Raw genomic sequence first — 26,290 nt, forward strand, 5'->3', positions numbered from 1 at the left:
GCAGGAGTATGCAACCTTTTGGGGCATGGGGACACATTTGTTGTCCACACCACAAGATTCTCATTTCACAGAATAAAAATTTGCTGATACCCCGGCTTCCCCCCAAAGAAGGCAGAAAAGACCTACAACTCCCCCCCAACCCCCCCACAGACAATAAAAATCAGACACTATCCACCAAAAAACAGACATGCCAAATGTCAAAAAGTAGCCTCCACCAAAGAACTCAATTCTAAAAATGTAAACATTGACATGGGGGAGGGGATCTGATTGCCTGTGGGCACCATGTTGGTAACCCCAATCTGAGAATAACTAAATTTCCTAAGCAGTTGCACTTGTCAGAGGCTTAACTATCACAACTGCAGTGCAATCGAGATTGCTGGAAGGGGAGAATTAGGTAAATAAAATAAAACACAGGGCATACTCAGAGCAGCCCCAGTATTGTTAGAGTCAACATGTGACTATGCAGTCAGCATCCAGAAGTGTGCTTTACAAAACAACAACAACAAGACTGCTTGGCTGTTATTGAAAACTCTTTCCACATTTATTAACTTACAAATTTATTCTTCCTCTTTAGACTTGATCTTTAGATTTTGGAGAACCATGTAAAGTATTCAAAATCTAATAAAATGTATGTTAACAAAAGATATGTTCTGCTTCAAATGATAGTTTTTAGATAAATAGGTTTTGTAGCATACTTCAGAAAGAATATTCTGAGATGTACGCTTGCGATGATTTATACTGAAAGGCATAAAATCTGAGGGGAAAGTCAAATTTTAAAATAGTGCAGGGAATTAGATGGAGACATCATAGTGCCCTAGAGCCACTGTAGGTAATATTTTTGTATATTATTCATCCTCCACAAAGCTCAGAACAGTGTACACGGTGCTATTCCAACTGAAGTTGTATTTTACAGAGTTTTCAGTTCATAGGAAACCTGTCAAGAAATGCCTTCTAGGTCATCACAGTCATGTTTTAAAAAACCGATATATTTCAGATAAACTCCCGGGACTAATTTACAGTGGAAATAGTGGGTTTTAATTTATTCAGCTTTTCAGAAATACAGTTAATGTCAAAACATATGCAGAAGGAAGACCTGCCATATTCTTAAGTAAAAAGGGTGAACTTTCTCCCTCTCCAGATCTGGCTCAGCCTATCCAGCAGTACAGCTCTGTGATCTTTAACCCCTTCATGCACTAACTAGCAGTCATGCATCGTTATGTGCCTGCAATCTCACCCAGATCTGGATCCTTCTATATATTTGGACAATTTCCCATATAGACTAATGTAAGGGTCAAGGGTTGAAATCCTGCTCACTTTGAGCTTGGAAATAGTACAGTCTGTATACATGTACTGTATTTGAATTTCATTTGGTTTGTAGTAATGCAACCTTTTGAGCATATCACTTGCTAGACGTGTTGGACAAATGCTAAGTCGTATACCATGCTAGTCACTAATTCTATTGTTTTCATGTCCTAGGCTGACCAGATTTCTGGCTTTCATATAAGATCTGTTCTCTGTGTCCCTATATGGAATAGCAGTCACCAAATAATTGGTAAGGTATCACTCAATAATGACTAATGTGGTTGTGCTGTTAAACTTCAGAACTCCCTCCTTAGAGAAGCTACATTGGCTGGCTTCTTACTTGTTGGCTTTCAGCCCTCAGTTGTAGACTTTTTGTTCCAACAGGCTTTTGATAACTGACTGTTTTTAAGGAACGAGCTGGTGCTTTGATATTTTTATTGTAACGATCTGCATGTTTTAATAGCTATAATGTTTGTTTGTTTGATTGTTTGTTTTTTATTGCTTCCCTTCCCTCTATATTTTTAGCTGTTTCTAGTTTAGCTGTAAAATACTGAGATATGCTCACTATATAATGTGTTGACCTTCAGATTCGTAGGATACAGGATTTAAGACAGCCCAGCTAACAGCCTAATTAATTAAGCCAATGTGACCAGGCATAGGAGAGAGTTTCCCCCATTTGGTTTAGCTGACACATACAGTTTTGATAAATAAGCCAGTAAGTACTACAATACAAGGAGCTATGAATTAATGTATAAAATGAACTATGTTTGCTAACTTTCCGCAGGAGTAGCTCAAGTGCTGAATAGGCTTGATGGGAAACCGTTCGATGATGCCGACCAGCGACTCTTTGAGGTGAGAAATGTTAAGTTTGCAGCAGGGACTTCTACTTGAGCGGTACAGGTAATGGACACAATCCAGCTTTGACACTGATGTTTATTTGTTTCAGCAGGGCTGAAGTAATTGCTTGCTTTAAGGCTTCAGCCCCTGCACATTTACTTGAGATTGCACTCCACTGAACACTCTGGGAGTTGCTTCTCAACAAATTTATATAGGTTTGGATTGCAGTTCTCCTGTTCATAACAACGGGATTTGCTAAACTTGGGCTGGAATACAGCCTATGTATTTCTACAAGCGGAGTCTCCTTTACACTTGTGTTGTACGCAAAAAGGCATGTCTGTTCTGATCTTATTTTACATATACTCCTAAATGAATACCAGTGAAAGTACTAGAATGGATTTTCTTGTAAGGGTGGCTAGGCTGCATTCTGAGAATTATTAATCCTGATAAAGATCCTACTAACAACTTCCAGACTTTCTCAGTCTTATTGCAACTCCACCAAGTATGGAAACTATCAGCATTAGGTTTCTAACATTTCCAGCATTTCTCACAGTAACTATTATATATTTTCGCCAGATGAGATGGAGCTTTAAAGGACCTTTGTAATGGCTTTCCTTCAGTTTTCTACATGGAGAGGCTGCAGGGCCTTTTGTAAAAATGAAGTGCCAAACAGAATCTGAAATATCAATTCCCAAAGTATTATTCCATTTAGTTTGAAAATTACTGCTTTCAATTCCCACTCTGTAGCTTATAAGAGCATGATAGATCTAAAACAAGAACCCTTTCCATTTCTTCCTCTACAGTTTCTTCACCTCAAATAGTAGTAATTCAGACAGAGATGTTTTTGCTTCCATCATCCCAGTTCTAAAATTGTAGGCTAGAAAATGTTTCAGTTGATAGTTCTGAATCCAGGATGGAGAATTACCTCCAAAAATAGTTGTAATTTGAGAATAACTAATCAGATAGAATTGGTTAATTTCAAACTACTCTGGACCTAAAAACTTGTATATATAGGAACATAGAAAGTTGCCTCATGCTGAATCGGGATCGTTGGTCCATCTCTCTTGTTATTATCCATAGTGCTTTGCAGTAGATCTCCAGAGCCATAGCTTTGTGGTAATAGAGATGCTCTGTATATGAATTGACCATTGTCTTGTGCTGCATACTAGTTTTGGCTGCTGCTAGCCGCACTGCTGGGGATGTTGGGATATTGCCAGGGAGATAAAGTCCATCTGAGCCCCCAAGCTCGGTGCCGGACGATCCATCAACCTCCCGTAGTCAGGCAATATCAGCAATTCAGCGACACTAAGCCTCAGGCTTAGTGCACACTATAACAGCAGAATTCACACAGCAAAAAGTTGCACAAGCATGAGAGCAGGACATGCATATTTACAGTTTTATTCAGCGTTGGTCAGAACAAAGAAGGCATGACCGTCTGCTCCGACTGCTCAGGCGAGACAGCCAAAAACGAAAGGAACTTACAACATAAACATCCTGTGAGACAGGAACTTACGCAGGCTGTTATACAAACATCCTGCTCCCTTTTAAGGTGGAACGGAAATATCCTAACAGGGGACGCGGGTGGCGCTGTGGGTAAAACCTCAGTGCCTAGGACTTGCCGATCGTATGGTCGGCAGTTTGAATCCCCGCGGCGGGGTGAGCTCCCATCCTTCGGTCCCAGCTCCTGCCCACCTAGCAGTTCGAAAGCACTCTTAAGTGCAAGTAGATAAATAGGGACCGCTTACTAGCGGGAAGGTAAACGGCATTTCCGTGTGCTGCGCTGGTGCTGGCTCGCCAGCTGCAGTTTCGTCACGCTGGCCACGTGACCCGGAAGTGTCTTCGGACGGCGACGGCTCACGGCCTCTAGAGCGAGATGAGCACGCAACCCTAGAGTCGGACACGACTTGCCCATACGGGCAGGGGTACCTTTACCTTTACCTTTTAGCCGCACTGCTTCAACTGATAATACGTATTTTTTGCAGTAGTGCATCAGCCTTTTAGGCTAATGGGTACTTCTCAACTATCTCACATAATACTGACAGAATTCCACAGGCTATAAGTGAATTTATACATAACACTAACCCATAGTGTTATACATAACACTAACAGGCTATAAGTGAATTTATACATAACACTAACCCATTCTCCTGGGGGAGGGGGGACATATAGATCACCTGTGTTGGGGTGATTGATAAAAGAATGTGCTGAATGCCTACATCCAGAATCGCAGGACAAGTAAACTCATGTAAGAGAGAGAGAGAGAGACCCATCAGCAGAGTCTTAAAACACAGAATCATGCAGCGCAGTGGGAATGTTAGACCTTTTAAATTCTAGCTGCTTACAGTGCTTTCCTTCTCTGTCCCTCTTGCAATGAACAAGTAAGTTTAAATGCTTAGTAAGTTTACATGCTTTACTTACAAACTCCAGAGGTCAGATTCATTCATTATTCCATACAGTAAACACAAGCAGAAATCTTGGCATACAAAATATAGTGTAATAACTATAAATAAGTATGTATTCTGAGCTTGTAGTGAGCAAGCTCAGGCACATCCTATTTCACTGAGTTCACAGGGTGAAAGGAGAATGAACAAACAAGGAAACTTACCTTCCTCTCAGGTGAGGACATGACTTAGTTGAGTCTGAGAATACAGTTCTTAACCCCTTCATGCGTTAACTAGCCCTAAGCTTGCTAGTTATATTTGGCTACAATTTCTCACAATCTCCCTTATCAGGAAAATATAACAATTGCATGCACAATGTAATAAACCACCCAGAGTCCTATCTAGACTTACAGGTTCTTAAAACTGTTTCCTTGTAGAGGCAAAGTTTCTTCCATCCTTTGCCATTTGCCTCTATAGCTTGACAAGTGTCTGGGTTGAAGTGGGGCGGAGGGGAACCCATTGTTAAATTAGATGGTTCAGTTTGAACATAATGGCAAACCATAGTTAAAAGTAACCACCATTTTGCAAGCCAGCAAAAAAATATGGTTCCACATTGCTATTCGTCTGTGGTTCATCTGATCCTGGGCTGGATTTAGGTGTTGTTCAGACAACAGAAATAAGCTGTAGCTTAACATAATGTGCTAACAATACCATTGTGTTGGTGTCATGGCTATTTTGCCCTATGTTTAACAAACTGGCTCAGGTTCCCAGATAATTGTGTGTTTAAAGAACTTCTTAGTAAACTAATGTTGATCTCTGATCTTTTTATTTATTTTATTTATTTTCCTAGGCTTTTGTCATATTTTGCGGCTTGGGCATCAACAATACAATAATGTATGACCAAGTGAATAAATCCTGGGCAAAACAATCTGTGGCTCTTGATGTGAGTATTACTGTAAACCAACTTAACATTTACTAGGGGGAAGAATCGATATATTTATTATTTGTTTTTTAATCTTCCCTGCCATAGAAATAAGATCCATGCATTTCTACTTTAATTTATTGCCTAGCTCCCAGTGCTCCTCAATGTAAGAGAGAGAAAGTTAGTTTTGTTCTGTTTCCTATCCAATCTTGCTGATGTGTTTTCCAAGGACCTGAATGCTTCCATTGAACTTGGTCAGTTCAGATCTAGGCTATCTTATCACGACTGAAAAGTACCCATGGGCATCTAGCTGGCCACTGTGAGAACAGGATGCTGCACTAAATGGGCCATTTCCTGATCCAGCAGGACTCTATGTCCAGATCTGTGATTTCGTCGTATTCCAATGTACACGATAAGAAAGCTTAAAATTCTAGATAGCTGTGGCACAAGCAATGGAGAATCAGACATCTATAGTAGCTTGAAAGTTGTTGATAAGAATGGGCGTGCTGCTTTTCCACTGACTTGGAAAAGCTCAGCCAGGGGATGAGTTGTAATAAACATTTGAAAACTATTGCAGCTGCATGCAAATATCCACGCCATGGCTGTGTATATAATCACAGTCAAAAGTGTGTTTAAGGCTCATCCATGTACAAAATAAAGGCTCTGTAACTGAAAAATCATTTCAGCATAAAAATGTAATTGATCAATTGTTAAGATACTGCTCTATTAGAAGATTAAGATTGATCACACTCTTATCTGAATATTGATGAAGGCAATGATGAAAAACCATCACAATTTGGTTTTAAAAAACAACAACACAAGGGTGGAATCAGTGGTACACATGGGGGGGTCGATTTCCACCAGTGCTCCCTTCTTCCTGTGCACACTTGGGTTCAGCCCATAATTATTTTCCTTTGGATTATTTTTCTTCACGTCAGAACAATAACATTGTCTGCGGCATTACAGTATTTCTGAAATACCATTTCCTAAGAAATAATCTAGGAGGTAAATGCTGCAGGTAGAATTGATGACCTGTGATGTAATACCTCACATATAATGTATGGTGATGCATAAATATTAATAAATAATATTAATAGTCATTTCAGAGATTGCTTAAAGCTCCTATTTCATTTGAGCTTCTCACTTGTGAAATTTCTCCCCTTCCTCTCCTAATTTGTTCTGGGTCAGGTGCTGTCTTACCATGCGACATGTTCAAAGGCAGAAGTGGACAAATTTAAGGTAACCTATCAACATTTTACTTCCTGGAAAGGGGCTGTATAGAGGTTTTAAAGAATAAAATAGCCAACAAAAATAAGCAGAACTGTGGGGAAAGATTTAATTTCTTGTGGCACTGTAAATTTGTTTCAGTACTAATTTCTGATCTTCTCTGTGGTAACTTGTAGCTTATAATAAAATTCTTGTAATTGTCTCCCTCTGCCATTTTTGTGATCACATGAAAACTCATGTCAGGATTATTCTCTGTTCTTTTCATTTAGGACTCTGAATTGTTATCTCCCCTTCCCTTCTAACTCCATCTCCCTGTTGTCCCATATTTCTCCCTTAGTGACTATTCAACATCATGATGTACTGTTAATAAAAGTTTCCTAAGTGTTTAGAGAAGTTTTTAATATTTCATGCTGTATTGTTTTTAACACTCGATTGGGAGCCACTCAGAGTGGCTGAGGAAACTCATCCAGATGGGCGGGGTATAAATAATAAATTATTATTAGTAGTAGTACAACATTTTAAAAAGAACAAATCACTGCTTTCAGCATCATAGTCTCGGAAGACACTAGGAAAAAGTATCGTGGATCTGGGGGAGAAAGGGCGCTTAGTTGAGAGAAAGTAAGGGGAGGAAAATGAGTCAAAGAATATCATTACTAACTTATATGAAGAAAGAAATACAAGAGAGGAAGATGAGCTTTTAACAATTTCCTAAAGTGAGACAAAGAGGAAGCCGAATAAATGAATGTAAACATATATTCATTTGCACGTCTGTATACCAAATAATGGGAAGTTTGAGCAGGCAGTCAGTGGAAGATTGAATCCATGGGTTTCACTAGAAATGTTTATATCATTGTAGCTAATAAAGCCTAAAAGGCTGCCCACAGGAGGTTTCTCATTGTGGATTGTTTCATTATTTATTAATTTTACAGAGAAATCCTATACTCCAATTATGTGGAGGGAGAAGGAGATATGTTGTTGCTCTGCTGGTGGAACAGCTGCTGTATCTCTTGTGTCCTCAGCTCAGGAGGTGACAGGGAAAACACACAACCAGAAAATTCAAAAAAACAGTGTAAAGTGCCTTTGAAACGCTCCATTGCCCACCAACCAGGGACAGTCGGTGATGACACCCACATATGTTGGGGGCCAGGGATGATGGGCACTAGACTCCTCAATGCACACATCCTCTATCGTAACACACACACACAAAATGATGCCACAGCGCCCCTAATCCATCAGCTACAGTCGCACAGCTGGCATTAATCTCTGTATAGCCAGGCTGCAGGCATTTCTCCAGGCAGATGTTCAAAACCCCTTAACGTTCCTTACAAGCACTCTTTTATGAGCATAACAGAAAGGATGGAAGGAGAGCCCACACAACAAAAGTCGCCACATAGCTCCCTAGAAAAGGAAGCTTGCAGGAAGCACATAAAGTTCTTTTAGGACAAGTGTTCAAAAACTTTTCAGGGAGGAAAAGAAATGCATCTGAACTCCTTTCCAAAGATAATATGTAAACTGTTCTCTATTGATGTGCAATTTACAGTGTGTTTTTTAAAAAAACCCTAAACTGATTGTGCAGCTGGGAATGCTGTGCAAGAGATCAATATTTAATAGCTGTATTACATTATTGATAGCTTTGTAAGATACTCCTTTTTGTAGGCAAACAGCACTCAGGAGAACCCTATAGCAGAAAATAACGAATCACTTGTTTTATGAAATCTTTGATTCAGACTGCAATATTAATAGCAGTTCTGCTTTGGTACTTTGGCTGACCTTTGCTTAAACAATAACCGTAAATGGAGATATCTCCAATAGGATATCTATTTAAATCACTTTAAAAAAAATAAGTTTTATTTATAGGAAGTGACACCAAACTGTGGATATGTAGAAAGACTTCAGTACTGCTTCACTGTGTCTGTATGCATAGTTCTTCAATTTGACACATAGACTTTGGGTTGGATCCAGAGATGTGCACTTGATGAAATTCTGTTGGTGGTGGTATTCTTGAACTGTTGTCAAGTGCTAGCAGAAGGCCATATGGAACACTGTGCAAGTGATTTTGGAAAACAGTTTGCTAGTAGGCACCTTGAGAGTTGCGCAAGTTGTTCAGCACTTTGCATGGACAAAAAGCACACCTCCAGATTTCAGAACTTTCCCCCCTGCAAGGATATTGCACTAATTCAGATAAAAAGCCTCCTCCATGCAGAAGAAGGCCTCAGGAGCTAACCCATTATATTTAAGGTTAAATATTACTAGGGTGGGACCATATATATTGTGAGGCACAATAGCCTAAATCTATTGCAGATTAAAATCTAAAATACTGTTGCACGCCATCCACAGTGGCTCAAGATTCCAGGAGTTCCAGGTGGTTTGCCCAGGGTCCGTGTTTCCTTTTGGAAAATGAGACGCAGTGGAGACATATATATACAACCTGAGCCTACAGTGGAGCATTATGTTAGGATATTTCCGTTCCACCTTAAAAGGGAGCAGGCTTTGTGAGTCACAGAGTCTGCGTATTTCCTGTTCACAGGATGTTTATGTTTTCAGTTGCTTTCGTTTCTTCCTTGTTGCCTGAGCAGACCGGAGCAGGCGTTCATGTTTTTCTTTGTTCTGACCAACGCTAAATAAACTGTAAATATGCTCTCCTGCTGTGCATCTTTTGCTGTGTGAATTCTGCTGATAGAGTGTGCACCAGCCTAAGAATGTGGCAATCTATTTCTGAGGCTTCGTGTTGCTAATTGCTGATACTGCGTGTCTACGGGAGATCGATGGATCGTCCGGCAGCCGGCTTGGGGGCTCAGATGGACTCTGTCTCCCTGGCAGTATCCCAACACATTAACACTCCAATAGGGTCATAAGCGCAGCCTAGGATTCAAGCAGAGATCGAACATGGTGCTCTGTCTGCTGCTTTGCTTCTTCCTATCACACCACTCCTTTCTTTAAGCTTCTGGCTCACATTGCTTCCTTCCTGTACTTCTCTAAACTTTGGCTTTATCTGTGTAAAGTGAAATGAGCCCCCCCCCCTTTGCCGTCTCACACAGAATTCCTTTGATCCTCTGTTGTCCTAATGGCGCATTAACTCAGGCTGACGCCTCACACAGAGGCTGGCCTGACTTAATTAGCTTTTAACACACAGCCTAATTACACATGCCTTAATAGACACACGTTTGACTATTTCCCAGTTTTAACACACAAAGCCTTAATTAAATTCCAACACCTACCGGACCTAGGAATTTAGGGTGCCCAGCACCCACAAACTCATAACAATACGCAAGAGCCTGTTGAAGTGCGAGGTCCCTTTTGCCTGGTGTGATTGCCTGTTTTGATTATCATTGGGGAGGCAAACAATTGGAGCAAAAATGTTCACTTCCTTTAAAGCAACAGCAAAAACTTTAAAAGGTGTCTGCAGTGGCCTTTCCCAACTCATCTGGCAAGCAACATAGGAAACGGCCTTATACTGAGTGAAACCATTGGTCCATCTAACTAACCCATTATTGTTTACACTGACTGGCAGCTGCTGCCCAGCGTTTCAAATAGGAGATGCTGGGGATTGAACCTGAGGCTTGAGATGCTCTGCCGCTGAGGCACAGACCCCTCCCCTTAAGCAAAAGGATTGTTGTAAATATCACTGTGGATTCATGCCTTTGCAGTTTCAGTTGCCCTTTCAAGGAAGGAAACTTTTTGTGTGTTGGGTAACTCTCTTGTAAAAGAGACCCTTCCACAGTGCAGTTGTTGGGAAGTCCTTTGCCATGCAAAGTGAAAGGATCACAATTTCAGAGACAACCCAACCCACCACCTCCCTGCTGCCTGGAGAGTGCTGCGCTTTCCCTGAAAAACTTCATTCCACTGGAATGTCAATTTTCACTGCAAAAGGGGAAATCTGGTGTGACTCTAAAGCTTGCACAGTGAGTAAAGTCAGGATTCTGTGACTCAGGAGTGTAGAGTGCAACACAATTTCTTTGAATCTCCAGCATGCTTTGAAAATAGCTGAAAATCATTTTTCACCCCCCCCCCAAATGCCAGCATTGTTTTATTCCTAGTATTAGTATGCTAAATATAAGAGTGCAAAGAAACAAAACAAACAAAGGCGTGTCACTGTCAATTTCCCCTTTCTAGTATTAGCAATTTCTGTTTTTATTAGTCAATATGTTGGCAAGTTAAGGCTTAAAAGAATTAATGCTTTGAGGGGAAAAGTCAATGATATTGACGCATAAGACTCCCATACTGAAAGGGATGTTGCAGTTTGGCTTACAAGTACATTATGCAGCTGCTTTTTATTTCTTCTTTACCATTACATCCGCTGCGGAGCCTAAACGGCTGTTGTCTAATCATTAAATGATGCTTATAGAAAAACCCAGGAAAACTGGAAATCTCCTATGTTAGGGAATGTTGCATTATTTATAGAAGGAGGTAAAAAATTTCATGCTTCTGTTCAACTCTTGCCTTCAAACTATTCAGCCATGTAGAAATTTCTAATCATTAATTCATCCAAAGAAATTAAATGCAAAATTAATAGCCTATAAATAGCATAAGTATTAGTAATATTCAGCATGACAAGAGTCTGGAGCAGGATTTCCCAAATGTAGGTCTCCAGCTGTTTTTGGACTACAACTCCCATCATCCCTAGCTAGCAGGTCCAGTGGTGATGGATGATGGGAATTGTAGTCCAAAAACAGCTGGAGACCCAAGTTTGGGAAACACTGGTCTGGAGCAATCACTTCTCTCACTCTTCCCGCCCCTCCCTCGCCTTCCTGGCAGCATCTCATTTATAACACCCATATCTGACTCACACCCAGATCAATGATTGTTTTCCCTGCTCCTGCCTCTCGTCATTGGCTGTGGCCAGTGTGGGGGCATTCAGCATGATCTCATCACATCACACGTGTTTATAGTAGATGTTGCTAAGAAGAGAGGAGGAAGAAATATGGAGGCAGCTCCATGTCTCTTGTGTAACACCTAGTTCTACCTTTAATATCTGATGGGAAACTGAGAGGGATACAAATGCTGTTTCAAACTACCATACTCAGTCAATCTCGGGGATGGCATGTGCAAGGCTATTTTTCTCAGGTCATGAGTGTGAGGTAGCTTTGCTTCCTGATAGATAATAAAGAAATCTCCACTTCATCAAATGATGAACTATGGGAAGCCAGTAAAATGTGTGTTGCAGCTTGTGTTAGGAAAAGACACAATGAAAAGATAAGAATGAAGGAAGAGATTCTGTATTTTTGTGTCACAGAGGAATTATTTTTATTATTTGGTCAGAGAGAAGATATTGTGCAGAATAACATCTTAAGGGTTTGTAGGAACAAATGTAGTCTGCTTTATGCCAGTCTTGGGCATGTAATAAATAGAAAGGCAGTCTAGAAAGATGCATGTATTTGTGCATAAATAGATATACCGTATATACTCGAGTATAAGCTAACTTTTCCAGCACATTTTTTTATGCTGAAAAAGCCCCCCTCGGTTTATACTCGAGTGAGGTGGGCGGCAGCGGTGGAGAGACGAGCAGCCCAAAAGGAGCCCTTTCTCGCTGCTGGTCCTGCCGCCGCCGCCTGCCTCTTGCAAGGGCAGGCACAGGAGCCACAGTTGTGAGAGGTTCTGTGCTGTGCCTCTCCCAACCGTGGCTCCTATGCCTGCTCTTGCAAGTGGCAGAGAAGGCGGCGGAGGGACGAGTTGCCCAAATGGGAGCCCTTTCGGGCTGCTCCTTCCTCCTCCGCCTTTGCCACTGGCAGCGGCGGAGGAATGAGCAGCTCAAAAGCAGCCCTTTCGGGCTGCTTGTTCTTCCTCTGCCGTTGCTTCCACCACCAGGTTTGTGGTGTGGTGTACCGGCTTATACTCGAGTCAATAAGTTTTCCCAGTTTTTTGTGCTAAAAGTAGGTGCCTTGGCTTATATTCAGGTTGGCTTATACTCGAGTATATACGGTACATATATTTTAAACCCTCCACCAATGAAGCCAACACACTGCAGTTCAGTGTTCACACATGTACGCAAGGGACAAGCTTCAGCTGTCCAGTCCCAAGAAGGGTACACATGGAGCATACATATTCTCCCCCCCCCCCCACATTACACATTTCCCTAATTCACACATATACGAGCACATACACATGGTCCCACTAGATGTGTTCCAGTTCTACACATTTTTTCATATGGTTCCTACAATTATTACTGTGATCCTGATAAGGTATTCCCAACTAATGCAGGAGTTTAAAGGTAAAGGGACCCCTGACCGTTAGGTCCAGTCGTGGCTGACTGGGGTTGCGGCACTCATCTCGCTTTACTGGCCGAGGGAGCCGGCGTACAGGAACCAGAGCAGCGCATGGAAACGCCGTTTACCTTCCCACCGGAGTGGTACCTATTTATATACTTGCACTTTGACATACTTTCGAACTGCTAGGTTGGCAGGAGCAGGGACGGAGCAATGGGAGCTCACCCCATCGCGGGGATTCGAACCGCCGACCTTCTGATCGGCAAGCCCTAGGCTCTGTGGTTTAACCCACAGTGCCACCTGCGTCCCTTGTGATGCAGGAGTTAGGTCTGGCTAAAAGGAATGAAGAGTTTTGGGTCTTCACTCAACCTTCAGGCCATTCTCTGTTGTTGAGAGGAAAAGGTGTAAGCCAGCCTGACCCACATTCTTTCTTCCTGTTGATGCAGCTTGAAAGCTCACATCTGTGTGCTGTTTTCCAACATAGCCCAGCTGTTTGTGCCCAGGCTAGTTGCTGAGAGGTGACACTGCAGCCTGGTTCTGTCCAATTTCAAATTGGAAAAAAGAGAACTGTTAATGCTTTGGCTCAGGAGGACCATTTACAGGAAGTAGGCCTTGGTAATCCTGAATACCCACCCCCGCCCCCATCACAATCTGTGAAATAACTTCTACCTGAGCAAACAAGGACAATCGCAGCCACTTTAGTGAGCTTGGGGTGAATGTTCAAGTATAGGAGCATCACGACAGCTGTCACAACCATACCCTCAAGTAGAGTTCATAGCCAAGCCTCTAAGAAGAGTCACAAATCCCGACAAATGACCCATTATTATATACAGACACATGCAAACTTGCTTCCACACAGTGTTTATTTATACCCTGTCTACATCAGGTTGAAAAGATCAGCCTTTACTTAAAAATAGCATTCATAAAATACCTTTTAATAGATCATAATAGGTCACCTAGCAAAATATTGATAGAAATATTGATAGAAATACGGCCTAGGACCCTCGTACCTACGGGACCGCCTCTCCTGGTATGCCCCACAGAGAAACCTACGGTCTGCAAATAAAAACATCCTGAAGGTCCCAGGCCTCAGAGAGGTTAGGCTGGCCTCAACTAGAGCCAGGGCCTTCTCGGCTGCGGCTCCAATCTGGTGGAACGCTCTGTCACAAGGGACTAGGGCCCTGCGGAACCTGACATCTTTCCGCAGGGCCTGCAAGACAGAGTTGTTCCACCAGGCCTTTGGTCAGGGCGCAGCCTGACTCCCTCCTCTGGCAACCTGCACAGAATTTTGCTTGATGGTTGCCATCAACTTGATTTTAATTAATTTTTATAATGAAATATTTTTAGAATGTTTGATTATTTGATTGTTTGATTATTTGATTGTTGTTAGCCGCCCTGAGCCCGGCTTCGGCTGGGGAGGGCGGGATATAAATAAAATTTATTATTATTATTATTGTTATTAAATGCCTCTTTTTTACCCTTCAATGGATGTTATGGCTTCCCTTGTCCCAGCATAATATTCTGGCTCAGTTCTTTTTAATTGTACTGGAGTTGTTGGGGTGGGGTGGGGAAAGAGCGTGAACATTTAACATTTACTACGTTTTGTATTTTAAATAAAATGTAATTTCGAGTAAGATACGTAAGGAATTCTTAAATGGTTTCTAGATATATGGTCAAAGCAAATGCATTGCTTTTTCAACTAGAATCTCTGGCTATGCAGCTTCAGAGAAATAGGAATCTGGAATGTTTTCAAGAATCAGAAGAGCTGAGATGAAGCTGTTTGGCCACTGGGTGCCATCCTTGCTCCACGTTAAGTCTCACAGTAGCCGCAGAGTTGCTGTAGACATGCATAACATTCCAAGCAATGCAGTGCTGACGTAAATTGGGACCGTAATAAGGTTTGCACATGGGCAGGTGCTGGAATCTGGTGGCAGCATCGGCAGTCTCCCCTCCCCACCCTTCCACCGCTCCAAGCATACTTGCAAATGCGACAACGTAAAAGGAAATATCCCCCCCGGTTCAGTTGTTAATATCATCATGCTACTCATCTCAAGGATGCTTCCTCCGTGAGTCATCATAGTACTCTTATGCATGGGGAACATGGCAATGATTATGAGTGACCCTGCTATATAGCATATTTGCAGCAATCTCATTCTTGGCTGTAGCCAGGGACTGTACCTGGATCCCTGTCAGTGCAAGGCACAGGCAGTGTCATTGTTAGGCACTGTTAGAAAGGTTTAGCCCCAGAATTATTCCCCACGCCCACCCCAGTTCAGCTCAGATCTGGAACTCATGAAATAATAATGAAGAAGGAAGTTTTTTGAGCATGCACAAAAGTATCTTGCCTGGCCAGTAAGTAACCGCAACTAGCTTATACCCATTCACAGTTGGAAACGGGGAGGCCTTCCAGGGCGAAAAATGCACTCTTCTAGGCAGACTCTTTAGAAACGAGGTCCTTCATTCTCTACTCCTGACCTTTTATTATTGTTTTTCACCAGTGGATGAAAAACACCTCAACCACTTCTTCCAAAAGTATATGCCAGGGCACACCAGTGTCCCATGATGGAACTGCTAGTGCTTCACAAGAAGTAAACTTAATTAAAAAATCAGGTTTTTCCCAAAAGCCCAAAAATGCCTATAGCAGAAAATAGGACAACTTCCTTTCTGCAAGATTTTTCACTCTCCCTTCCTTCTGCCTTTCCAATGCATTTCAGTGCATAGATGTCACAGAACTATCTGCTCACAGACGGGGACATAGTCACTCACTTAGGACACAGTAGGCCATCTCTTCAGAGAACAGGTAGTGCCTTTCTCTTACACAGTCCAGAAGCAAACCTTTTCAGGTGTAAGAGAGATTTTGATTCAGAAAGTAGGCACGTCAGGTTAGCAGCATTTTGGGGAAAACAGAGTTTTTAAAAAACCCAGAATTTATTCTAAAGGAAATGCTTTCTTTATCCTAATTCTTTTGAATAAAAACCTGGTCATATGATTAATCATACTCGGTACATTTTGTAGTGCCAGGGGATTGCACAGAATGTGTCTGGAACACACCGATTTTACAAGTCTGGAACAGATAGATTTAATGTCCCACCCCTGGCTAGTAGAAGTGGTTTTTCTTTTTCTTTTTCATTTGTCATTTGTCATACATAAACACACACACACACACACACACACACACACACACACAAAACCCTAGAGAAGTTAGCTTGACAGATTGGCAAAACTTTTGTCCTTGGGATTCCTCCAATAATAATCAGGGATGCTGATCATGGGCATATTCTCTTATACAAGTTAAGGCTAGCAGCAGTGCCCTTTTAACATTTGCAAATGTGGTGCCTGTTGTAAGCAGTTGCTGTATGTAACACTTCCTTCTTCTTTTGACAGCAGAACATAAAAACACCACCTTGGCCTACTCGTGCATCTTCAACAGCAGTTAGGGAGGCCAGCTTGTCAACAAGGCTATCTTGTCCCTGTAGCTTCAAAAGCAGCAGGATTTGAACAGATTATCAGGGGACATTTCTTAAAGGACAGCATGTACTTTTATCTTAGTAACAGAAATATATCAATAGGTGGGATGACAGTTCTGAAGATGGTGTCCATGGACACAGAAAGAGACTGTTTACGTCTTATCCAAAGAGTTGCTTTGCCATTGGAGGGGGAAATATCGTAATACCTTTAATTCAGAACAATTAAACACCACAGAAATAACGAGATAGCTTTCAGGTGCAGCTGTTCAAAGCATCAGACCCTCCAAGTGTCCTTATTTTCCAGGGACAGTCCCGGATTTACAGAAGCCATCCCAGTTTCTGATTTGGTCCCAGAATGTCCTGCTTTTCCTTAGGAAGTCCTTGTTTTCATCAGAGAAATGTTGGAGGGTTTGAAGCATTAGGTTGTAAAGACATGGGCATGTGAGTGAGGCTTGACTGAGCGAGTTTTGTTTAAATTGTAGTGTAAATATATTTAAATCCTTTCAGTTTTCTGTACTAGCCACATGCTGCTTTTCCTGCAGCTGGAATAATACTTGAATGACTCAACCATGTAGGTGAGTGCTGATTGTGTGGATCCTGGCCATGGAATAAGCGTCTTGCCAGGAATCGTGTGTGTGCTCATTCTGTGGGCAAGATCCCCCCACACCATGACTGGGTCATTTAAATGTTATTCCCAGCTCTCATGCAGTGAGTCTTTTTCTTCTTCTTTGGCGATCACTCGTAGCTGAGTAAGATTGTCATCCATAAAAACAGTTTTAACAATGAGTCCGTAGGTGACTGTGGAGGCCAATTCTGGATCCACACATCCTTCCACAGTGGGGACATTGGTTTCTGGGCGGGAGTTGATCACGGTGTGGATTTGCCAAGCGTACCTTCCTTTTAGCATGTTTCTCCCTTGTGTCCTGAGTTTGAGTGTCTTCAAAGCTAATACCAGTGTACTGGAAGAAGCAAAGATCCCCAGTGTTGAAGCATGCAGTGAGTATGGTGCTCAGCGGGGCTCATGTATGATACAAATGGGTTACAACAGAGGTTTTCAACATTTTTGAGTCCACAGTTCCCTTGACCAACTACATTCTTTCTGCTTCTTTACATTCAAATCAGGTGAGCCATGTGTGCTTTTGTTTTTTTCTTTTTTTCTGAAAGTAGATGACATTAGGGGAAAATTAAGTTCACTATCACTCTGCTGAAGATGTGATTTAACAATGCAGTTTACTGCTCAAGCCCACAGGGTATGCTTAAAAACAAAATACACCTCACTAGAATTTGATGGAGGCTGAGAAGAATAAGAGTTAGATAAAGCATATTTTGTAGGAGAGCCTTCCTTGTTTTACTAGTGCTTGCATGCAAATGCATGTTCAGTGTTCCAAGATGCTCTTAATTTGATTTATATTCAGTCAAAGAGGTTTCAGCCACAGTTGTCAATCAAGTTCTGGAAATAGGACCCCCCCTTCTTTTGGGTGGGGGGAACCTACTCCCATCATTCATTTGCATAAACTCTTCCTGTCATCTGCTAGCCTGGCCTGACACAATAACTTTTTCTTTTTTACAGTAATAAAGCTGCAGTGGAAATCCTCCCACTTAATCCCTACGCACCTTTCCAGCAATGAGGAATATCTCTTTGTTAGGTAGCAGAAGTGTAGAAACTGTAGGACACCACGGAAACAAGAATAAACAGTTAATGTTTCTGATCCGCTTTGGACCAGATGTCCTTTCAGCAGTTTGCAAATCCAGTGCCCTCAGTCTCAGGCAATGCTGAACCAAACTACAACTTTGCACGAATGAGCAAAATGTGTGTGGGCTCCCATAGTGAAGATCGCAACCACTTTGCTTCTCCCCAGTCATTTTGATGCTGTGCTGAGCTAAACTGAGGTTCGTTTTAGCACATTGCCTAAATCTGAGCTTGTGGCTTAGCTTAGCCAAACTTTCTTCTAAGGACCTCAAGTTTTTATTCTCATAACAACTGGTGAGCTTCATGACTTGAGTGACTGTTAGAACTTTGGTCTCTCAGGTTTTAGTCCAGCATTCTAACCACTAACGTGGGTAAAATCACTTGTTTTTGCCCTCAAACTTTGCTCTCTCTCTCTATACTAACCTTCAGGTTTCTCCCTTCAATATGTTTTAATTCCTGTTTCAAGTTGGACCGATGCACACATTCCGATTTAGTTTTTTTTAATAGTAAATTTTAATTAGTTTTCAATTACAGTCTGATAATAGCCTCATTATAACAATGCCAATTTATAATACTACACCTTTCAATTTTGAATCACCTAACCCAGGGTGTGAACAGGTTTTATTCAGAAGTAGTTAACCCTTTTTATTCCAGTGGCGTGTGGTTGACTGAGATAGGTTAACAGTTCTTGGTCCAAAACTGAACACTTCCTGAAACTTCTTGGGGTCTGTAAAAAAATGCGTAGGGTCATGCTAAATTTGATGAAAATCACATTTGTGTAGGTTTTTTTCTAGTTTTGTTTCTTTGGTAAATCTTACTGAATTTGGTAGACAGGGATTTTGTTTGTTTGTTTTATTACATTTATATACTGCCCCATCATCAGAGGATCACAGTGTGGTTTACAATATAAAAATACAAAAATACATAATGACAAACAAAACAATAATTCCATCATACTCTTTTCGAAAGGTTTCCCCCCCCCCCCACAACGCAACATTTCAGGAGGAAAAATCTCAAAGATCTGTGGGATGTGTGAAGCAGCCATTTAGAAGCCTCTTCCATTTCCTCAGGCACTTGTGTCACGTATTTTGGAACTTAATAGAATGTAAAATAAATGTTATTTTGTTTGCTTTGATCTCAAATTTGGCTTCATTTTCTCACTCGTTGTAATAGGGTTGTAGCCTGAGCCAGCAACACCCCCTCATCTCACCGCACCCCTGCCCAAAAGTGCACGTTTCTTGCTCCCTAGGCTTGGTCCCTGGGTCGCTTGCAATTATCTTGCTGGCTTGAAGCGCACATTGCCTCCAGGCAGTACTTAGAAGGAGCCTTGTAGCTGTTGATACAGAATCAGAGAGATAAAATGTAATGTCTTTTACGGTCCATTTCCCTTTTCTCTTTTTTGATGATGGCTACGGGGGCAAAGGGAAATTTGCACTTCATCATGGGTTTTCTTGTAGGAGCAAAATCCCTGGTCCAAGTCATTATCTTGTTACTACAGAAAGGGGTGTGCAAGCAATTCAGTTTAGGGCAGGCAGGTGAAGAAGAGGGCAAGGCCTTGGCAACTTTAATAGCTGTGTAGGAGGAGGAAATTTAAGCATGACATTCCCCTTTGCAGGTATTTAATGGTGCCAGAGTTCTCTTCCCCTTTTCACCTGGCCATTCTACATCCTAAGCCTATTTTCTTATCGGGGGACGGGAGAACCCTCCAGTAAACAGCAGTGATATATATTTTTTCATAAATGTGTGCGTGCGTGCGTGCGTGCGTGTGTACACACAGCATGGCCCAAAAGTAGGTATACTGTTTTAGAATCCACTTTTTTTCTTCTTGACTGTTCTTTGTTTTAACTGTATTCCTACTTCTTCAGGTGACCATGTATATCCTATATGCATCCTTTATTTCCTCCAAAGAGCAGACAGTGGAGTAAAGTACATGGGATTGCCTATGGTTTTAATCACATTTTTATTTCAAGCAGTTGTTTGGTATTGGATGCTGCTCTTAGCTATCCTCTGCCCCTCCGTCGCTGGTTTTAATTCTGCTGATTTGACTTGTCATCTTTTTGCACTGAGGCCTTTTATAAATGGATCCTTGGTGGTTAGAGCAAACCGCTTTTGAAGTATCGTCTGCTGGCATGGTTTGGATTCAGATAGCACCTGCCTACTGACCGTGGGTCTAGCAGATAGTGCTGATCAAGGAGGTGTGGGGGCAAGTGGCTGCGGCTTGGGGGAAACTGCCTTGTGGGCCAAACTGGGACCTGCGACAGGCCAGAAGTCCCCCACTCCTAGGTTAGAATACTGGATGCGACCTGTCTAGATTTCCATTTAGCCACAGAGCTCACTGATCTTGGGCCAGTCCAAACGTATTATCTATTCCAACCCCCTGCAATACAGGAATCTTTCACCCAACATGGGGCTCTAACCCACAGTCCTGAAATTAAGAGTCTCATGCTCTACCAACCAAGCTTCTAGCTCTCCCCTAGCACAGATGACAACCCAGTCCTAGCAAGTAAGCAGTGCAACTTACTTCCCAGTAAATATGCATAATATCTCAAGTGTGTTACAGCAAGAGCCCATTTCCCTATTTTCCTCCTGGAACCAAAGTCTGTTCGGCTAGTCGTGTGATGCAGTGCATTCTGCAGAGCATGTTGCCTTCAGCTCAGAGGAGCAAACAGCCAGCCCCATAGGGGATGCGTAAAATGTTAACAGTTCTCATGCTGAAAAATATGTCTTGGTGGTCTTTTCACGCAAGGGGGTAAATACATCACCATGAGGGAAAGAGAAGGGATGATGGAAACAGTCATCCAGTCCAAACCACTGCCCATTCAGCAGGACCACCCACACACCTGCCACCCTCGCAGATGAGCCCATTCGATCCAGACTGCAGTGTGACGCTGGCAAAGAGCAGGCATATGGCAATAGGTGTTGCCAGAGCAATAGCTGCATATGACTCCCATCTGCTGAACTGCTTTGTATGCATGCATGGACAAAAGAAACTTTTCATTGTAACTTGATAACTTGCATTCTACGACTGATCCTTTAACTAACACACACACACACACACCATCCAAACACACCTTTTGAATTTTAGTGGTGTTTCTAGGGTGTAGCTTAAAAGCACTGCTGCAGGTGTATAAGCTGTTAGGCTTGCCTAAAGGGTCTCTTTACATTGCAACCTATACAAATAGTAGCTGAAGCTAGGATTAACCAGTATAAATTTGTAGTGCAGATGGGGCCTGGGGTGTGCTGGTTTTCTTCCATGTTACTGGCACAAACGTGGCTTTTACTTCAAGCAACGAGTGTTTGTTCCTATTGTCTCTCCTCCTATCTTTCCAAATACAGTGGTACCTCAGGTTACATACGCTTCAGGTTACATACGCTTCAGGTTACAGACTCCGCTAACCCAGAAATATTACCTCGGGTTAAGAACTTTGCTTCAGGATGAGAACAGAAAACGTGCAGCGGCGGCGCAGTGGCAGCAGGGGGCCCCATTAGCTAAAGTGTTACCTCAGGTTTAGAACAGTTTCAGGTTAAGAACGGACCTCCGGAACGAATTAAGTTCTTAACCTGAGGTACCACTGTATAAGCTATTGCTTATACATCGCAGTGAGAAAAACCTGACATTTCTGTTTGAATTGCAGCAGATGTTGCTGGTAAAATATTAAAAGGTCTATATGCATGTCTGGTAAACTTGGATTTGTGTGTGTGTGTGTGTGTGTGAGAGAGAGAGAGAGAGAGAGAGATTCTGGTTCAGATGCTCTGTAACATTTAATTCATGCAAATAAAAAAAAAATACTTGCAGGAGCAGCCAAGGTCGCAATGCCTCCTGCTGTAAGTGCTTGTGGCACATTTGAAGCTGCATGAGGGCAATGTTAATTGATGTGCTCTGAATACATGTAATTTGCTTTTTCTGGCTCAGTTGTTCCTGATACCATAGTGCCTGTTTGGACGCTGAGGTGGCTTTTAAAGCCAGAGCTGCACAGCAGGGGAAGGGCTGAGCAGGGGTGGTGTGTGTGTAGAGAAGATACAATTCCATTACTAAAAGTATTCTTGTCTGCAGAGGACAAGCAGAGAGCGCACTGCCTCTGAAGCTTCTCTGCCCTCCTTTGTTTCCAGAGCTGTAGCCGTTTGTTGCACAGGTTGAGCAGAGCTGAAACCAAGATTACTGTTCAGCTGAGAAAGCTGTTTGTTGTTCACTTCCAAATAAAGACAGACTTCCAAATAATGTGGGGAAAATAATGGGTGATGAACCTGTGCGGCGTCGGGAGACGTTTACATTCCTGTCTTCCCTTCTTTCCGGAAAAGGCTGTTTGAAGGACGATTTCTCTTTCCCTTTGAAGTTTTATGTGGTATCTAAAACATGGATGTACCAAATTTCCCTTCTTTCATGGATGCTGTTGGCCTCAACAGATAATCCTCCATTATAATAAACACAAACTGCAATATGGAATATAATTCTTTTTAGTCGAAACATTTCTTCTTAATGATTTGTACTTGCATGGCTTGTGCAATCTATATACCTCAACCCTCTCTTTAACTTGCTTTGTGCTTCATTATTCAATAATAATAATAATAAATAATAATAATAATAATATGAAAGTAACCTTATTAAATAGGTATTAACCTTTACATAGTGTACCTTACTTCATATAATATCTCTCCTCCATGCTATTGGAGATTTTTTTTTTTAAAAAAGCACTGAATTTGCACTTTGTTATTCAGCTGGCTGTATCAATACACACACTCTTTCACCACCCGAAAACCAGATATTGCACTTCTTTGGCTGCATACAAATCCCATAGAAGTGCAGCTTTTTCTCTTCTCTTACTCCAAAACTGTGTTCACACTCCTGTTTGAGGTGCGCTCACTGTGTTCCTTCCAGTGCTGGGTTTTGAATCCATGTTCCCATGATGCATATCTATCCTGTACTTCATTATAAGATACTACTGTTTGATATGTTGTTTCTCAAAGAAGCTTCAAACCAGTTAGAGTCCTTAAGCCGTTCCTAATTTTTTCTTTAGCCAGGGTGAGAACACGTTTTCATAGGGTAAAAACATCCCTCCCATTGCATAAACGCTCCCCCCCCCTCCATGAGCACACAAATAGAAATGAATCTGACAATAATGAAGCCATGCTGATGAGAGCAGCTAGGGGGGAAAGAGTTGTGAAATGCACACAGAAAGAAAGGAAGAAAGAAAGAAAGAAAGAAAGAAAGAAAGAAAGAAAGAAAGAAAGAGCAATGAGATGGTGAAAACAACATAAACACAGCCCAAGCTTGAATTCTAGCATAGTCAGTGGTGCGTGGAAGAAGAGAGTGAAATTCAAGGGTTATTGCTTAATATTAATCATAGTCATGAGAAGGAAATACAGATTTGGACAAGGAAATAGGTGAATAGTGGTTTGGAACACCAGAGGACAATGAGGAATAAATCCAAAAAAGAAAAAAGAGTAAAGCAGAGATGAATGCTGGTATGAACATGTACCCTTAGCAAGAAAGCCATTATGTTACTGAAGAAGAGGAATAGGCTCTTCGCCTAGACCTGGGACAGACAGACTGACAGCTTGCACAGGTCAGAGCGAAGTGGTGCAAAACAGATGTTCCCCCAAATTATGCCCACCAACTCCCACTTCCTCTACACAGAAAATAAGGTGGTGCTCACTATTTCACACAAATGAAAATATTGATGATTCATTCTGGATTATTTTTTTTTTAAAAAAGGGTGGGATTTTTATGGGAGAATAAAAAGCTAGTTTTTGAGTGTTATTCTGGAATAGCAGCTGAATAATGAAGACGTCATGTGGAAACATGCCCCCCCAAACCCCAACCCAACCCAGCAACTATGTTAGTATAATAATAAGTAAGTGTGAACCTGGTTCTGGTTGATGGACTTTGGGATTCTTGTAACAAACCAAAGCAGATCCTGCAAGCTTAAAATATGCCTAACCCTGCCTTACTCTATTCCCTTTTACTCCAAATCACTATATGTTTCCTGCCCCTTAATTTATCTAAAGCAATAAATGTTCAGTTGAAAAAAAGCATTCTTATTTTACACAATGGACTACATTCATTGGACGACATTGTAGGGCCTTCTCGGTAGTAGCACCCGCCCCATGGAATGCCCTCCCATCAGATGTCAAGGAAATAAACAACTTTTTGACTTTTGGAAGACATCTGAAGGCAGCCCTGTAGTGGGAAGTTTTTAATGTTCAATGTTTTACTGTGCTTTATGTGTTTAATTTGTTTGAAGCTGCCCAGAATGACTGGGGCAACCCAGTTAGATGGGCGGCATGTAAATAATAAATTATTAGTAGTTAGTAGTATTACAAGGTGCTCACAAATTCAGAAACCTGGATTTGACAAAACCAGCAGCGTGCTGATCTTTGTGATGAATGAAAAGATAAATGCTTACAGAAGGTACAAGAAAACAAACACGAGTTCTGTACTGAAGCAGATTAGAAGCTAGGTATGATCTCCCATTTATTCCGTTCCTCATCTGCTCATTTTACTTCAGCTTGTCTTAGGAAGTTTCCTTTAGAGACTAACGTCCTACTTCTGCCATGGCAGATCTATCACGAGGAGTTGCTGATTCAGCATTGTGAAGGGCAGAGAGATGCCATCAGTCAGCAGGACACAGTAACAGATGGAGGCCTTTAAAACTAAGTTTGCTCTGGGTGTTAAGGTATCCCTTGGCTGAAACAATTAGATACAGATTCCCTTCAGAGAGAGAGAGAGAGAGAGAGAGAGAGAGAGAGAGATAAACATGCGTGCCATTTAAATCGAATCTAGTACATCAAGCATGAGATGGAAACAAGAAGCGTTTGACTCCTAATTGCAATATTTCACAACAAACAAGCAAAAACAATAATGTGTTTAGATTGTGTGTGTTGTGACTAGCCATGCCTCTTACTAAAAGCAGCTGTGAATTGGATTGCGACTACAACATTCTTGGATGTGGGCTGAATCCTGTGTTATTTTTCTGTTGGAAAACAATCAGACACACTCATGCCCTTGTTTATCCCAATGCAGTGGTACCTCTGGATACGAACAGGATCTGTTCCGGAGCCCCGTTCGCATCCTGAGGTAAACGTAAGACGTGTCTGCGCGGGTTGCGTTTCGCCACTTCTGTGCATGCGCATGACGTCATTTTGAGCGTCTGCGCGAGCGGTGAAACCCGGAAGTAACACGCTCCATTACTTCCGGGTCACCGCAGAACGCAACCCAAAAATATTCATCCCGAAGCTACTTCAGCCCGAGGTATGACTATATAAAACCAAAGCTGGACAAATCAAAGGTGTTTTTCTTTTGGGGGGAGTTCAGTAGGAAGATGACCCAGGGGAAGATCTATCTACCCAACAGATCCACTACAGATTTGTGGACCTGTTTTCTGTAAACAAAGTCGATGCTGTCATCATTAGTGGAGTGCAATGGACACCGGAGGCCCAGCTCACATGATGCTACATCATGATGCTACAATGTGGTAGCTAGGCAATGTCCAAGACTGACAGTGTGGCTGTGAACAAGCAGTGACTGACGCGCTGAACAAGACCTTGGGGTCATAGTGTGTCGTTTGATAAAGGTGCCTTCCCAGTATGCGGCGGTTGTTAGAAAAAGGAGAATTCTGTGTTATGGATTACAGTTGTACCTTGGATCCTGAACGCCTTGGTACTCAGACATTTTGGCTCCTGAACGCCACAAACCTGGAAGTGACTGTTCCAGTTTGCGAACTATTTTTGGAAGTCAAACATCTGACGGGGCTTCTGATTGGCTGCAGGAGCTTCCTGCACCGAATCAGAAGCCGCGCTTTGGTTTCCGAACGTTCTGGAAGTTGAACGGACTTTTGGAACAGATTCTGTTCGACTTCCAAGGTACGACTGTATGAGGAAAGGGACTGAAAATACAAATCTGTTGTGTGACCACACTTGGAATACTGTGTACAGTTCCAGTCACCTCAGCTAAAAAAGCAGTGTCGTAGCTATGGGGGAAGCTAGCCAAGGTTGTTGTTTTTGTCCCAGGTGAAACCTCCAGAGGGACGCCATTGAGGCTCCTTGCCCTATGGGTGCGTACACAAATGCGTGTGAGTGGTGTCAAACTGGGTCTTTGATCTGGGTGAAATAAAGCCTAGTTTCGCCCCTACGAAAAGGATATTGTGCTGCCGGTGTATAAAATTGTGTGCGGAGCAGATAAAGTTTTTCTCCCTCAGAATGTTAGTACCTTGGGGCATCTGCTGTTGAAAGATCTGTGTCATACCTTCTCAGCTCAGTTTTCC

General features: G+C 42.0%; 1 protein-coding gene across 8 annotated transcripts in view; it reads left to right on the forward strand.

The window, feature by feature from the left end:
- Window positions 1-26,290, forward strand: part of PDE11A (phosphodiesterase 11A) — a 151,395-nt gene that overhangs the window by 65,169 nt on the left and 59,936 nt on the right. For all 8 annotated transcript variants that reach the window (XM_053409983.1, XM_053409972.1, XM_053409966.1 and 5 more), the window contains 4 exons: window positions 1,477-1,552; window positions 2,087-2,154; window positions 5,371-5,463; window positions 6,631-6,681. In XM_053409983.1, the coding sequence (XP_053265958.1) occupies window positions 1,477-1,552; window positions 2,087-2,154; window positions 5,371-5,463; window positions 6,631-6,681 (288 nt within the window). The remainder of the gene's footprint in view (window positions 1-1,476; window positions 1,553-2,086; window positions 2,155-5,370; window positions 5,464-6,630; window positions 6,682-26,290) is intronic.

Source organism: Podarcis raffonei, chromosome 1 (genome assembly GCF_027172205.1).
Source record: "Podarcis raffonei isolate rPodRaf1 chromosome 1, rPodRaf1.pri, whole genome shotgun sequence".
In the NCBI taxonomy this organism is placed as follows: Eukaryota; Metazoa; Chordata; class Lepidosauria; order Squamata; family Lacertidae; genus Podarcis; species Podarcis raffonei.